Below are 15,625 nucleotides of genomic sequence, written 5' to 3' on the forward strand. Positions count from 1 at the left end.
ACCGCAATTTGAAAGCTATTGATACTGAATCATTCTGTAGCTCTATTGTTTCTTCAAACCTCTCCAATGTCTCAAATATTTCCTCTGCCTCCACTATATTATCTACATACCACTCTACAATTTCTTCTATCTTACAGCAACATGCCCCTATTAAGATTAGGCGTGTCCCTTCCACCCATTCCTCTCCTTGGTATACCACTGAGCTTCGTATCCTTAAGGCTACTGGTAGACGGCTCGAGCATCTTTACAGGAAAACTGGTCTTACTGTACATTATTTAGCTTTTCTGGATCATCTCAAAATATACAAATCTGCTCTCATCTCAGCTCGCTCTAGTTTTGTCTCCGCCACAATTAACCAATCAAGTAATAGGCCAAAAGCATTATTTAACACCGTAAATAAACTTACTAAACCTCCACCTCAAGACTCCCTAGCTTCTAATGAGCTCTTGCCGCTCTTTCATGAATTATTTGCTCGAAAAGACCGATGCTGTCCACCAATGCTTCTCTGCTGATACAATGCTCAACCATCCACCAAATCTATCTAATCAAAATATGTCCAGCTTTTCTCTGACAACCCCATCTTCAGTCTCAAAGTTAATTATGAAATCTAACTCTTCTACATGTCATCTTGATCCTGCTCCTACTTCTCTCCTGAAACTTTGTCATTCTTTCATCTCTGCACCTATCTCTCACTTCATCAATACTTCACTTCCATCTGCTGCATTTCCTCTGCCTCTAAAAACTGCTGGAGTTACCCCTGTTCTTAAGAAACCCAACCTCGACCCCTCAGTTTTATCTAACTACCACCCTATTTCAAATCTACCGTTCATAGCTAAATTGCTGGAAAGCACTGTAGCCTCCCAACTCCAGTCTTTTCTGGTTAAAAATAATCTCCTTGATCCCTTTCAATCTGGTTTTCGCCCCCTCCACAGTACTGTAACTGCGCTGGTAAAGGTAGTGAATGATCTACTGCTGTCAGCTGATTCTGGCTCTCTTTCCATACTTCTGCTACTTGATCTCAGCTCTGCCTTTGACACTGTCTCTCATGAATTACTCATTACCCGTCTCTCTAATTTGGGTATTTCTGGTTCTGCTCTTTCCTGGTTTTCCTCCTATCTCACAGACAGACAGTTTTTCATCTCAGTTAAGGACTCTAAGTCACCTACTGTCCCCCTGAAGCAAGGTGTTCCCCAGGGATCCATTCTTGGGCCCCTATTATTCATAATCTATATCATACCACTCGGTCAGATTTTACTACGCCATGGTCTCAACTATCACTTTTACGCTGATGATATTCAATTATACTCTATCTTTACACCCACCCTACCTCCCCAAATTGACAAAATTTCAGCTTGTGTAAAGGACATAAAAGATTGGCTTAATTCAAATTTTCTTAATCTTAACATGGATAAAACTGAGATCATTTTTATTGGAACCCCGTCACTAACCACCAATATTTCTTCAAATTTCACCTGTGAAATTGCTGGTTCTCACATCAAAATATCCAATACTGTTAAAAACCTAGGTGTAATCATTGACCCAATGCTTTCTTTTCAGTCCCATATTAATTCACTGGCAAAATCTGCATTTTTTTCACCTCCGTCGCATTGCCCAACTCCGCCCAATCATCACTACTAAAGACGCTGAATGTCTCGATTACTGTAATGCCCTTTTCATTGGTCTACCTGTCAGCTCCATCTCCAGGTTACAATATATCCAAAACTCAGCTGCTAGACTTCTCACTCACACTAAGCGTTCTGCTCACATCACTCCAATTTTGAAAGATCTCCACTGGCTTCCGGTAGTCCATCGTATTAAATTCAAAATCTGCTTACCTTTAAATCTCTGCATGGTTTGGCTCCCCCTTATCTCTGCAATATGCTCGTTCCCTACACCCCAACTCGCTCACTACGTTCCTCTGACTCTAGTCTTCTTGTTATCTCTCGGTATCGCCTTTCTTCAATGGGGGGCAGGTCTTTCTCTACTATTGCACCCAAACTTTGGAATTCTCTTCCCCGCTCTCTCTGCAGTGTGAATAATATAACTGAATTTAAATCACTACTCAAAACCCACCTGTTTTCTGAATGCTACTCTTGCTGATTTGATTACGCTGTATCTATCCCAATATCTCCCTGAATGTTGTTATGCATCTTAATTTCTGTTTTGTATTGTTGGACTTGTCTTTGTCTCTTCTGTACTTATCTGTCCCTTATCATTGTCATCTTGTTAAAATTTTATTTTTTGATGTAAAGCGTCCTTGAGCTCTGGAAAGGCGCTATATAAATAAAACGTATTATTATTATTATTAGGTGTGCCGTATATTTTCCTGCTTTTTTGTCCATTGCCAATCACACCTATGCTCATTGTGTGACCGCTAAAATACTCTTGCAGATAGAGCAATGAAAACAACGTCATATTCATTTTATCTGGAGTGATAGTTTAAGTGGCGTTTCTTTCCTTAAGTGCCCTTCAAGGGCGCAAAAACGTAGTTTTGAATTTGACCATGCTCTCTCTTATCAGGCTTGGCTGTGCAGGAGCGATTCTATAGGTTTTTAATAATAGTTTTTTTTTGGGGGGCGCTAATTCAAAGTTTTTAACATATGATTGGATTTTATACTTACCTTCATGAAGTATTTCATTGTATTAAAAATATGTGTATAACATCTGTGTGCATTTACTGACTGTCTTTAATTTTGTGCATGACTGCATTTTCCTCTAACACAACATCCACAATGTTCCATTAAATTAACATAATGACCAAGAACTCTAGATAAACAAGGGGTGATTTTTTTACAGTGGATAGAGAATCGTCTTGTTTTGCTCCCGCATCAACGTATGTAAACTGTTTTTATAGCCAAATATTCAACTACATAGATGCCGTCAGCTCTTGCTCAGATTTCAATTGAGCATGAGGTGACAAAATCGCTGGACAAAGATGAACTTATCAGGGCATTTCCAGCACTCAAACACAGAAGGGTGGATTTCTAAAAAGGGCTCAGGTGAAATCTACGCCTGGTGAGCTGTCTACGGTGCTGAAAAAACGGCCCATCGTTATTTATAAGTTCGTTTCAGTGTCAGTCATACACATTTTCTTCTTTGCTTGATAAATAATTCAAGTTGAGGGGATGTTTGAGCTGTTTTTTTAAAGTCAGCCCATGCAGATAGCTGAAAATATACTGCGCAAATCAATTAAGCAGAGAAGTTAGCGTCCATGAAAGGGTGAGGCTTATTCCAACTGTAATTGTATATAGTTTCTATTAAATAAGGTATTATTATAATTTCTGTTGAACTGCCTGTTCGTGAAGCTGAAAGTGCAGTAATAAAATAATATACCATTGATACAAACCAACAGGAATCCTTGTTTTTTTGCTCTATTATGTTTTATGTTGGTAGGGCCCCATTTAAGTTATTGAAACGGGCCCCCAGATGCTTAAGGCCGCTGCTGAATAAAGGAATTGGGTTAACTATCCCTTTTAGTAATGTTTTGGCTGGGTGGATTTTTTTGTACAATTTAAAATGTTGGCATTTTTTTGTTTAGTGAAAAATGAGAACCATAAAAATATGTATTTTTTATATAAAAAAATAAATAACATTAATGTCTTTATTAGATTGATGTTGTGTTCACACTGTTATGCCTTACCAGCAATAAACCAGCAAAAGAGAAAAAGTGACACCAGTGAATTCCAAGTGGTGCAAAGGCTACTAAGAGGAGAATGAGTTCCATCATCCGGCTCCTGTGTGCATGGCAGACAGGACAGCAAACCCAAGACCAAGGCAAACACACCTGACACTAGCAAATAAATAGGGATGTATGGCTGTACTGGACAGTCATGCAGATGTATTGCACCTGTGCAGGAAAACACAGATTATTATTTTTCTATTAAACTGTTAAAAAAATTATTGTATTTACAAAATTATATTTATTATAAAATCTAATACCAAAACCTAAAAAATACATACCAATTGACACCTGAGCGATGGGCAAGACAATCACAAAGATTTTGGAGATTACTGTAAAACATAAATAAGAAGCAAAACAAAATTAAATCAGGTAATTTTCAATGTTTTTGGTGGATGTACTACCTCAACTCATTTTAGGGTTACAACCCTACAACCAGGTTCAAAAGCATTTGTGTAGTGAAGATCTCCCAATATACAGCTCCCTTTCCAAATGTCCTCATCTGTCTCTGTAAGAGATATCTGTTGTATGTACGCCACAAACATTGCTCAAGTTAAAACAATATGTAAACACATTTTATTTTCAAATGACTTTCAAATTACAAAATTTATTTGACTGGTGTGAGGGCACAATGATGCTGTAAACGTATTGGCATAGCAATGGTATAATTCCTGTTTCCTTTTCTGTCCATATGTACTACAAAGGACATCTCATTAAATTCCAGGTTGGGGACCCTCCGTTTACCATATCCTTCAAAGGATGCAACCTATCGAGGACACAAAGGACGCAGCCTTCTGAATTGAAACACAGCTTACAGTTGGTTGCAATTCGCAATCTCACCGCTAGATGCTACAATCTACACATAGCATCTTTAATGCTTGTTTTGACTTATTTAAAATCATCTTGAGGCCCCCTAGTTGTGGAACACTAGCTTAGACTTGTGTAGCAAACATCCCGGTTACATATGAAACCTTTGTTCCCTGACGGAAGTGACCGACAAATTGGGAATGCACTTCACGGGACCAATCTACTTCGAGAAACTAGTTCAACGCCAATGAACTCTCATGCAGGTATTTGCATCCGCTGGCGCCGCCCTGCGAATATTTAACTAGAGGTAGGTGAGAATACCAAATCACTATTTTTTGCTTCGAAAGCCAGTAGAGCTCTCTCTCTCTGCTAATTGGATACACTGCGTGCTGGGGTTGTTGCAGAAAGAGCGTCCCTGAGACGAGAGACCTGGAGATGGAGGGCATCGCTCTTCGGGAGTTGGTGAAGCACCACTCCTCGGTTTTAATTTCTGTTCTGCCGGTTTTTCAACCAGCACCCACAAACCACACACACACCGAATTCTCCTCTCTTCTCCAGGTCTTCAGAGGAACACAGGAGCTATAGACAGGCTCATAACACAACGTCCTCCCCTTCCTCTATTGGCAGCGGGTGTGTTACAGCGGCCGGGACCCATACAATGGAGTCTACGCCGTCTATGAGAGGCATACATGCTGAAATGGAACCTTATTGTTGACTGGTGTACTTCTCAACAAGAAGACCCCCGAGAATGCTTGATCAGAGTTGTGCTTTTATATCTCCAACATCACTTGGAGAAGAGGCTGTCACCATCTACTATTAAAGTAGATATTGTGACGATATCCACACACCACGGTCCAATAAACGGTAGACGAGTGGGTCAGCATGACCTGGTCATTAGGTTTTTAAGAGGCGCACAAAGGCTAAATTCTTCCCGCCCTTCACCCTATTCCTAATTGGGACCTGTCCATAGTGCTGAAAGCCTTACAGGACGTTCCCTTTGAGCCTCTGCATACTGTGAGTATTACGTTTCTTAAGATGACAATTTTAACGCTCCTTGCAGTGGCCTCTGTTAAGACCTCCATGCATTTTTTGGTCAACGATTTGTGCCTTCAGTTTGGGCCTGCTGAATCCAGTGTTACACTGAGATCCCGGCCTGGCTATGTGCCCAAAGTTCCCACCACCCATTTTAGAGATAAGGTGGTGAACTTGCAAGCGCTGCCTTTGGAGGAGGCAGACCCAGCTATAGCTTTGTTATGTCCTGTAGGTGCACTACCTGTGTATGTAAATCGAACTCAAAGCTTTAGGACCTCAGATAAGCTCTTTGTCTGTTACGGTGGTCAGCAAAAAAGGGAAAGCTGTCACCAAGCAGAGGATGTCTCATTGGATTGTAAACACAATGGCCCTTGGGGACACGGTAAGTCCTACGTGACTTGTAGCTAGTACGTACATTGGGCGACGTACTCTGAAACTGTCCGCTGCGCGCCGGCCCCCCAAAATTTTTCCCAGACCCCGGGGTGGGGCCCATCTCGCCCGAGGGCCGGCCCGGTCGCGTGAGGTGCGTCCCGTCCCCCAGGACCCCAGGGGGGCGGAGCTAGCCGGGGTCAAAAACATGGGGTTTCTCTTGCAGTTCGGCCCTCGGCCACCGTGCGGCAGCACGCCCGGGCGTCACGGGACCCCTAAACTGACAGTTGCAATTTAGGAAGTGCAATTCATCGGGCGACGCCCCCGGACCCCCCCCCCATGACACGGACCCACTATTTGTCCATTTGCCCATTATTTGCGCTGATTGACCCCCTGACCGCACCCCGACCCCCCCCTTGACACGGACCCACTATTTGTCCATTTGCCCATTATTTGCGCGGATTGACCCCCTGATCCCACCTGACCGCACTCCCCACCCCCCCATGACACTGACCCACTATTTGTCCATTTGCCCGTTATTTGTGCAGGATGACCCCCTGACCCCACCTGACCGCACCCCCCACCCCCCCCATGACACGGACCCACTATTTGTCCATTTGCCCGTTATTTGTGCGGGATGACCCCCTGACCACCCCCCCGACTCCCCCCCATGACACGAACCCACTATTTGTCCATTTGCCCATTATTCGCCCGATCTTCACCAAATTCGCACCACGCGTAGAGCGTGCCGAGACTAAGACGTTAAGGCGTACCCCGGTCGTATATTCCTGACCGATCATTTTGACCTTGCCCGATCTTCACCAAACTCGCACCACGCGTAGAGCGTGCCGAGACTAAGACGATGGCGCAGGTCCCACCCTCCTAGCTCGTTCCTGTCCCGAGATAGAGGCCTGACACATACTTGCAAATAGTCTGCCAATGGACGAATAATGGGTTCGTGTCAGTTTTTTCCTTTAGAGCCTCAGTGATTTCGACCAGGTTAGCGCGACACGGACGAAGCGCGGGGAGCGTCGAGGTCACTTGCGCGCACGTTCGACATGTACACGAACCCACTATTTTTTTTTTTTATGGAATCGATGACATGTGTCAGTGCCGTAGCTCCGCCCCACAACGAGTCACCGCCCCGAGAAGTGCGTTCCCGAGCACGGCTCGACCCCCTCATCACGCGTGAGCGGTTTGAGCCAAATCCGGCAAAGTTTAAAATGTTGTCATTAGAGTCCCTAATGCCTTCCTGGGCCGAGCAAACGAGCTCTGAATACAAGCTTTTTTCATACATTTTCAAAAGTGGAAAACCATATCTCGGCGAGGGACCGAGACCTTCAAAACGCCCCCACCCACGAGTCTCTAGGACCTTCCCTTCCGGAGATATGAAAAACGAGTTTTTATATTTAAACGCCCCTAGCTCCGCCCCAAAGAGTGCCACGCCCTCGACCTTGGGCTCGTTGGAAAGGGCTTTCCGCCACCTTTCAAACGCCCCCACCCCCATGTCCCCATGTCCCTTCCGGTCCGGAGATATACGAAATTTGCCTATTTTTTCAAATGCACGTTGCTCCGCCCCCTAGAAGGCCACGCCCTCAAACTCGGGCCCCTTCGAAAGGTCTCCCCAGGGGTTTTTTAAGGAATCCGAAATGTAGTGTCTACGACCTTCTCGGGCCGGCAAACAGAGCCCTGAAAATCAGCATTTTTTACACATTTTCACACAGAAAAGAAATTGAGGCAAATCTTCAAGAAAGCCTTTTTTGAACATTTCACCGAAAAAAAAAAAATCTATCTCGGCCAAGGAATGTCGTAGAGACTGTCGGGTCTCCCGCGAGGACGGGAAAAGTCGTAAGCTCGCCAAATTCGCACAGGAGCGCTGCGAAATCCCAGTTTTAGGGTTCGTAACTCGGCTCGCGATAGGCTCTCCGCCGCGTGCTTCAGAGTCCCCAGCCGGGCCCCCTGTGGGATGTTACGACGGGCGTATCGGGGCCGCACGACGTTCGGGGACCGCGCGGGGGTCGCGACACTTTTCCATTAAACCAATGTTATTTTCCGTAATGGGTTTGCGGACGCGCTCCTCGTGACCCCGCGCGGTGTCATATGACCTCTGGGGGGCCCCCGATCAACATATCCGAATCTGGAGAACGTAGCTCCAAAATAAGACAAGGTTGTCCAAATGTTCTCAAAATCACTCATCATGATCCTCTTGATGGCCTAGACCACCACACCATGTTGTTTGCCATTCGAGCTCCGTTTCGCTAATTTTTTTTCTGAAGGTCCCAGGGGTCTGCGCTTCGGGGGCCCGTACGGCGGGGCCCCCAAGCACGCGGGTGCTGAATTTCAACCCGATCGGACACCGTCCGCGAACCCGCAGTTTTAGCGGGAAACTGTCAGTGCTCCCGCGAGGCCGGGAAAAGGACTAGGTGCCCGAAATTCGGCGTGCAGTCCAGTAGAGGGCCCGCGCACGACGTCTCCGAAGCCCGCGCGCATTCGGCGTACACCGTGCCCACAGCACCCTCGCTGTGCCTCCCAGTGCAAGTGTTGTGGGGGGGTACCCCCGTGGCTTGAGTACGCCCCTAGAGGCGTCCGATTGGCCAGTATGCTCCTTCCTTCCACGGGGGGCCGGTAATGTAAAAGTGCCAGATCGCCTAATAACTACATTGCCCACGGCTGCCAAATAAAGTGTACGGTCCCTCGCCCAGATTTCTGACGGAAACCATGTACGTGCCCTTACTTATGAAAAGCAGGGCATTCCATGCCCCTTTGTTTTGAGAGCCCACTCTACAAGAAGTGTGGCATCATCTTGGGCATTGGCTCATGGTTCCTCGCTAACAGACATTTGTAGAGCTGCTGGCTGGGCAACACCCAACACATTCACTAGATTTTATAGTGTTCGCATTGTAAGGGGTCCAAATATGACCCCATCCATCCGTTTGGCCCAACAACGGAATCCAAACGGGGATTTATGGGATTTTGTATTATTATCTGACTCAAAGATAAAGTTAATATAAATCGGATTGATAATTACTTTTAACAGTTGCAGAATTTGGGTGGATGTTTGGTTATTTTGGTTAAGCCCTACTTGTTATTGCATCCGTTCATTCGGCTACTCATGTCGCTTTGGACTCACGCACCGGCCGTTTATTAATATTTAATAATCATGCGGGCCCACGATCACAACCGAATCAGGCTTGGTCGCTGCTAGAGGTTAGACAATATGTTCAGAAGGTCGCCTTTTATGCGTGCTCATCTCTGAACATACTTTATTTAGTCCCCATAGAGGTGCAACTTAAAGGGCGTGTTGCAGGTTAACCACCACTATCGATTAATAGGTACATAAATCACTCAAGATATGTGTATAATTTTTAAAATGTCTCAAAAATGGTCTTAAAGAACACTTTTTTTACGTTTTTGGTATTAACGTTTTTTTTAACGCAATTCTGCGATGACGTCACGTTGGGGAGAAGTGGAGAAAGCCTCAGCCAGAGCCATAGAGATAGATGAGACATTTATTGCTGTTTAATACTTACGTATACAATTTGGAAATCATATATACATCGTAGGAAATATATAATGTGTTATACTGCAAAGTTACCATGCTTATTATTATTTATGATATATGTGGAGATAAATAAAACTTCGCAAATCTGCTGATTTGATCCATTCATGTCCTGACCACCAGGCTAGAGATTTTTAAACATCCTTAATCCACACTTACTAGTCTATCAAATAATATCTCAAATATATTGTTTTGTGAAATAAAAGGATGCTTTGTTATATTGTTTTTGCGATTATAACGAATCACACGATCATTTTATACGCAGCAGTCAGCAGCTGCAGCACACTCGGATCCGACCGCATACATACTGTAATAAACAGGCGTTCGGCGGCTTTTTACATCACGCCAGACTATGCCATTTGAGGAGGAACCGCTCATTGATCACCGTATTTTTATAAATCCTGTACATGTTTGGACCTGCCGAACAGGTTGAGCACTTTCATATACTTTGTTGAGCAGAGAGGCTGCACTTTGACCAGCGGGCTGCGGGAACCGCCGCACATCACGCCGCCAGACGGTGTTGTTAACTCGAAACGTATAACTATTATCAGATCGACCCACCGGGAAAGTCCCGACTCTCTCAATTGCCATTCCGCTACTGGCTGTAAGAAAGTGAGTGCGTTTGGGTCGCTGGTCCCCGCGAACAGATGTGACGTGCCTCACTCACCTTCCAGGATTAGAGACATGCTGCCAAAACCGTTTGTGCTGAAGATCGCATAAAGTTACACCCATTTCAGGCAGGATCATGGACCCCCTCAAGCCAGCATGCACGAGTATGTTAATTGTTGGTTTACTTTCTACACGAAGATATGCTAACGTTATGCTATCTGGCTGTCTGCCTATCTCTCTATACTAGGCTATCCATCTGTCTGTCTGTCTGTCTGCCTGCCTGCCTGCCTGCCTGTCTGTCTGTCTGTCTGTCTGTCTGTCTGTCTGTCTGTCTGTCCGTCTATCTATCTATCTATAATCTGCGCTATCAGAACTGTACTTTACTCGTCTTTCTATAGTCATTCTCAATGCTCTCAAAGTACCGCGTAATTAAACCGAATTTACAGCGTACCTATTTGTAACAACAGAGTACCTCTACAGTACGTACTTGTAGTTATAAGGTAACAATATTTTAAGTTTGGGGTAATAAGCGGGTAAGATTATATGGAAAATTATTCTCTAAGTATTTCATAACTACAGGGTACCATTGTAATATTACGTGGTATGTATGACTTACGTCTATGGGTAATATGGTCTATGTGTAATATGTTTTTTTTTTTCATATTTGCTACTTACCTGATGAAGTGTTTTGTAAAGCCTACAGTTGATGTCTACAAGCCACGTCGGCAAATAAAATATAACACACAATAAAAATAAGAGCAACTTGTACCTATTTGATCTGTATATGTATACATGAGTTACCAGGTAACTCTTATATTTGCGGGCTGTAAATTAAAGTGGGGCTTATTCCCCGCTTGTTCTGTGTATGTACCAAGTAACTCTTATATTTGCGGGCTGTAAATTAAAGTGGGGCTTATTCCCCGCTTGTTCTGTGTATGTACCAAGTAACTCTTATATTTGCGGGCTGTAAATTAAAGTGGGGCTTATTCCCCGCTTGTTCTGTGTATGTACCAAGTAACTCTTATATTTGCGGGCTGTAAATTAAAGTGGGGCTTATTCCCCGCTTGTTCTGTGTATGTACCAAGTAACTCTTATATTTGCGGGCTGTAAATTAAAGTGGGGCTTATTCCCCGATTGTTCTGTGTATGTACCAGGTAACTCTCATATTTGCGGGCTGTAAACTAAAGTGGTGCTTTGTTCACCTCTTGTTATAAATGCTATAGGGTAAATACCATAAACATACAGAATATTGTTATTTTTATTTTAAAACAACTTATTTCAAAACAACTTTAAAACACTATAATTAAGCCAACACTTAATGTTTATTATCACATAACTTTTATTTAAAATAAAAAGTCATGACAATTTTTCATTGTTTTTGCGGCTTGGCTTCCTCTGTTGGTGTTCTTGTCCACTCGGATGATGAGTTGATGTCGTCTCACAAATGCTGTTCTGCATTACATATAAAAAACATAAATGAAAGCCTTCATAAATCGTAAATGTTTCTTCAGTGTGCCTTGACAGAAACAGAGTTTTCTGAGCCAGTTACGTTAATAACTTTAGGCTAACTTATGTGCTAGCTAACCTGCTACCGTTAGCTGGCAACTTTTTTGAAAAAACATTGTTTGAAATGCGTGAGTCATGTATTAACAAAACCAGTCACCTTATCCAGCATGCGGATCCTGCTGACATCACTCGCAGCCGTACTCCACAGTGTAGAACGTTTTTAAAACCTCTTAAAAGAAATTTCACCTCAGGATCGCGTTCCAGCAAACCTCCTGCAGACGGCCGCGCGTTCTACACCTGCGCAGTAGCCTACGCATGTAGTCGTCTTTTGCTTTAGCGGGAGCTGATATCTGCTGTTGTTTCATTCTGGTTTGCCATTGCATAAATTATATTTGGCTAAAATACTTGTGTTTACAGTTAATAAATTGCAAAGCACCACTTCAAATATGTCCGCAAATGTAGGAGTTTCCTGGTAAATAGGGAATAAGTTGCTATTTTTATTGTACTTACCTTAAAAAAAAGATAACCACATTAAATCAGCTGGACTTTTGTTATTAAAAGCAAGTAATATAGGCTACTAAAATAAAAGTGATGTGCTGTTATATTTATTTGCCGATGTGGCTCGTGACTGTATACAACATTCAGTAGTCAATATAAAAAATTCACAATTAAAAAAAATAAAAAAATAAAACATAATTTCCCTATAGACTTGACTAAGTCATACATACCACGTAATATTACAATAGGTACCCTGTTGTTATAAAATACTTAGAGTATAAATAGTTTATAATTCTTCATATTCTTACCCCCTTATTACCCCAAACTTAAAATATTATTCCCTTATACCTACAAGTACGTACTGTAGAGGTACCTTGTTGTTACAAATAGGTACGCTTTAAATTCGGTTCAATTACGCGGTACTTTGCGGGTCGTAAAAGATACAGCATCATGGGGGTGCATTTCTAGATATTGAAAGTCCCCCTGAATCTTCTACATGTCTCCTTAAATAACCAGAGAACAAAGCATATAGGAGTTTGGTACTGATTGGTTGTTGTAAAACTAAGGGCTGTCCTTAATTTGTATACAGTGGGTGATTGGTTTATGCTTAGAATGGGAGGTGTCTATCAACATTGAATGAAGTTTCACCTATACTTTAACATTGAATTCTGTTGTTATATGAGTGAGACCATTGTAACCACTTGCAATGAAATATTTCAATAAAAACAAATAAGCAGTTTTAGATTCTTTGTGCATGTAGAATGTGGCATTTCATATACAGTTTGCTTTGAGAGAATGAGAATACAAATGTATGATGCCCTAAGGTGTGATCTTTGAAAACCAAATGGGCTCTGTAGGAAGTCCACTATGAATCGTGGAGAGTTGTTTTCCCGGGCTCACATGGCGAACTTATGCTGTGTCCTTTAGGGAGGGGCTATCTTTATTCAGGAAATTGTCTTACAGCATCGAGCCAGTATCTTCTCGGGTTCTCTCCTCAAACCAGTGAGAACACCCAAGGTCGGCTCGTGTGTCGGCTTGCAGCCTTTGTTTTGGTGCAAAAACGTCTAAAAACGTTTTTTTGTACTCCTTCACCGACTTGGTGGCCGATGTTGCGGAGAATTGGCTGTCAGCCTCTCACTAGATGTATCCTTAAGTGGAAAATGGAAAATGTTTCTTTTTACTAGGTTTCCCTTAGCGGAGCCCACTCCGCGCCTCTCTAGTATGAGATACTACTGAGAGGTCTCATGTCATGAGAGTTTTCATGTCATGACCTTGAGTCTTCAAGCTGTCACCCTAGTGGTAGACCCCGTAGAGGGTAGTTTTTCCATAGCGTTCCTAGTTCTGCCTGAGGGGTCCACTTCCCAGTTCGCCTAGTTCACTATTGAGGGTTAAGGAACAAATAGTGACTGGCCTCTGCTCTAAGCCCATTTTTGTCCCACTAAAATAGAAGAGTTGGAGGGTTTACGCAGGCACTGGAAGGTTCAGCTTTGTGGTGCTTTGGTAGGGATTCCCGATTCGGTGGTCACGAAGTGGAACATCGACGTCGAATGGGAAGGTCACGTCCCATCGCCACAGTTGCTGTTCCACTGCTGATCCCGGCCGGGCACTGATGTTCGGCTTTTCTCAGCGAAAATAGTGATTTGGTATTTGCACCTGCCTCTCGGTGGATGCAAATACCTGGATGCCAAGTTCATTGGCGTTTTACTAGTTTCTTGAAGTAAATTGGTCCCGAAAGCACGTTCCTTCAGGGAACGAGAATTACATATGTAACCGTAACGTTTGCTACACAAGTCTAAGTTAGTGTTCCACAACTAGGGGGACCAAGACGATTTAAAATAAGTCAAAACAACCATTAAAGGTATGTGTAGACTGTAGCAGCATCTAGTGGTGAGATTGCGAATTTCAACCAACTGTAAGCTATGTTTTGATTCAGAGGCGGCATCTTTTGCGTCCTAAGGAGGTTGCATCCTCTGAAGGATATGGTAGGATATGGCAAAGGGGGCGCTGATGAGCACACTTCGGACTCAAAGACTAAGCGAGCATGTGCAATTTAAGGCCAAGAGACCGAAAATCCACATGAAGTGCGCCATTTGTGACAGGGCCATAGACAGATTTGCAAACAATATTTGAGAGAAATAGGCCTTTTGTGTACAAAGAAAAAGTTTTAGATCTCTGAGTTCAGCTCAGCAAAAACAAAAGTGTTGCAGTCATAATTAGTAATAAAAAACTGTTTTATGCATGTCAATATAGCTATGCATGTGTGCATCATGTCTTACCCATGAATAATTAAAGAGACTAATTGAAGTTTTAGGGTGATTATATTAATAGATTTCTAATCTATATATAATAAATACTACTTTTATTATATATACAGTATTATTTTATTATTATAGTTGATCCTACTGTCTGTAAAAGGGATGCACTCTACACAAAGGGGGGCAAACTCCGAAAAGTTTAACATCCATTGTACTAATGTAAAACTACTTTAAAACTTGAAACTACTTTTAAAACCCACATTTACAGCTGCCAGTGTTGCCAGATTTGAAAGAAATGAAGTTGTTCACTGTGACGCAAGGAATTGTGGATTAATTGTAGCAGTGAAGGATGGTCCCATTTGAAGATCACATTCGGAGTGTCCTACTTGCTTTTTTTAAATGATGATATATGCAGCCTCAAAATGAGCCACATTTATAGAGAAGCTACATGAGCTGCCATAGGACATACATGTTGTCCTCTAAGTCAGACAACATATTGATTGTCCGTTTAGGGCAAATAACAGCTTATTCTAAAGGTAACAAAAACATAACATAGATCATTATGTAAGGTATTTACACACCACGGAAAATATAGTTGTATTTTATATAGCATTTCTCCTAAATTTTACACACTGCACCAAAAAAAAAATTGGGTATAAAATTTAGTAAAAATTAAGATACATAGTGTTTGGTTATTATTTTATCACCAACACATATTTTTTAGTTATGTCAGGCTGTAGAATATTTTATTGCTTAGAAATTGTCAGTGGAGGTGCTTTAAGTATTGTTTTGGACATTAGGGGTCCTTGAAGTATAATTTGCTGGTCTATGAATAAGGCAATTATCTGGATTTAACTGTGCAATGTTTTTGTGAATTATACAATTTAATTAGTTTTACAAGACATTAACAAAACTAATACATTAAAACCACAAATACACAGTGGTTAAATTGGGCCGGAGCTCACCGGAGTGCAGCTCCGTCTCCTCAGGTCCACAACACACCCTGCCGGAGCTCAGCTCCGTCTCCTTCAGCAACAGGGTTAAATTGGGCCGGGCCTAATATTTGTAATGACATTCGGGTCGCGGTCGGTCGGGTCGTTTGAAATAAAGATGCCATTTAAACCTTTGTAATTTTGGACGGGATTAGTTTTACAGGGGGACCTCTGAGAAAATCATGCGTCTCAGAGGTCCACTGTGATTTTAATCCCGTCCGAATCGGCCATGTCTGTGTTTTTCTCTGCAACCTCTGTAAAAATTCCACAGCAATTTACTTACTGTTTTTCGCCAAACTCAGAGGTCTTTTGATAAATG

At 42.7% G+C, this 15,625-nt stretch overlaps 1 protein-coding gene across 1 annotated transcript in view; it reads right to left on the reverse strand.

Annotated features, from left to right (window-relative positions):
• Positions 1-15,625, reverse strand: part of LOC135774486 (transmembrane protein 272-like) — a 154,181-nt gene that overhangs the window by 12,929 nt on the left and 125,627 nt on the right. Inside the window, exons 3-4 of the mRNA XM_065284624.1 lie at positions 3,961-4,011; positions 3,641-3,847 (exon numbers count right to left, since the gene is read on the reverse strand). Coding sequence (XP_065140696.1) covers positions 3,641-3,847; positions 3,961-4,011 — 258 coding nt within the window. The remainder of the gene's footprint in view (positions 1-3,640; positions 3,848-3,960; positions 4,012-15,625) is intronic.

This window comes from Paramisgurnus dabryanus, chromosome 5 (assembly GCF_030506205.2).
Source record: "Paramisgurnus dabryanus chromosome 5, PD_genome_1.1, whole genome shotgun sequence".
Taxonomy (NCBI): Eukaryota; Metazoa; Chordata; class Actinopteri; order Cypriniformes; family Cobitidae; genus Paramisgurnus; species Paramisgurnus dabryanus.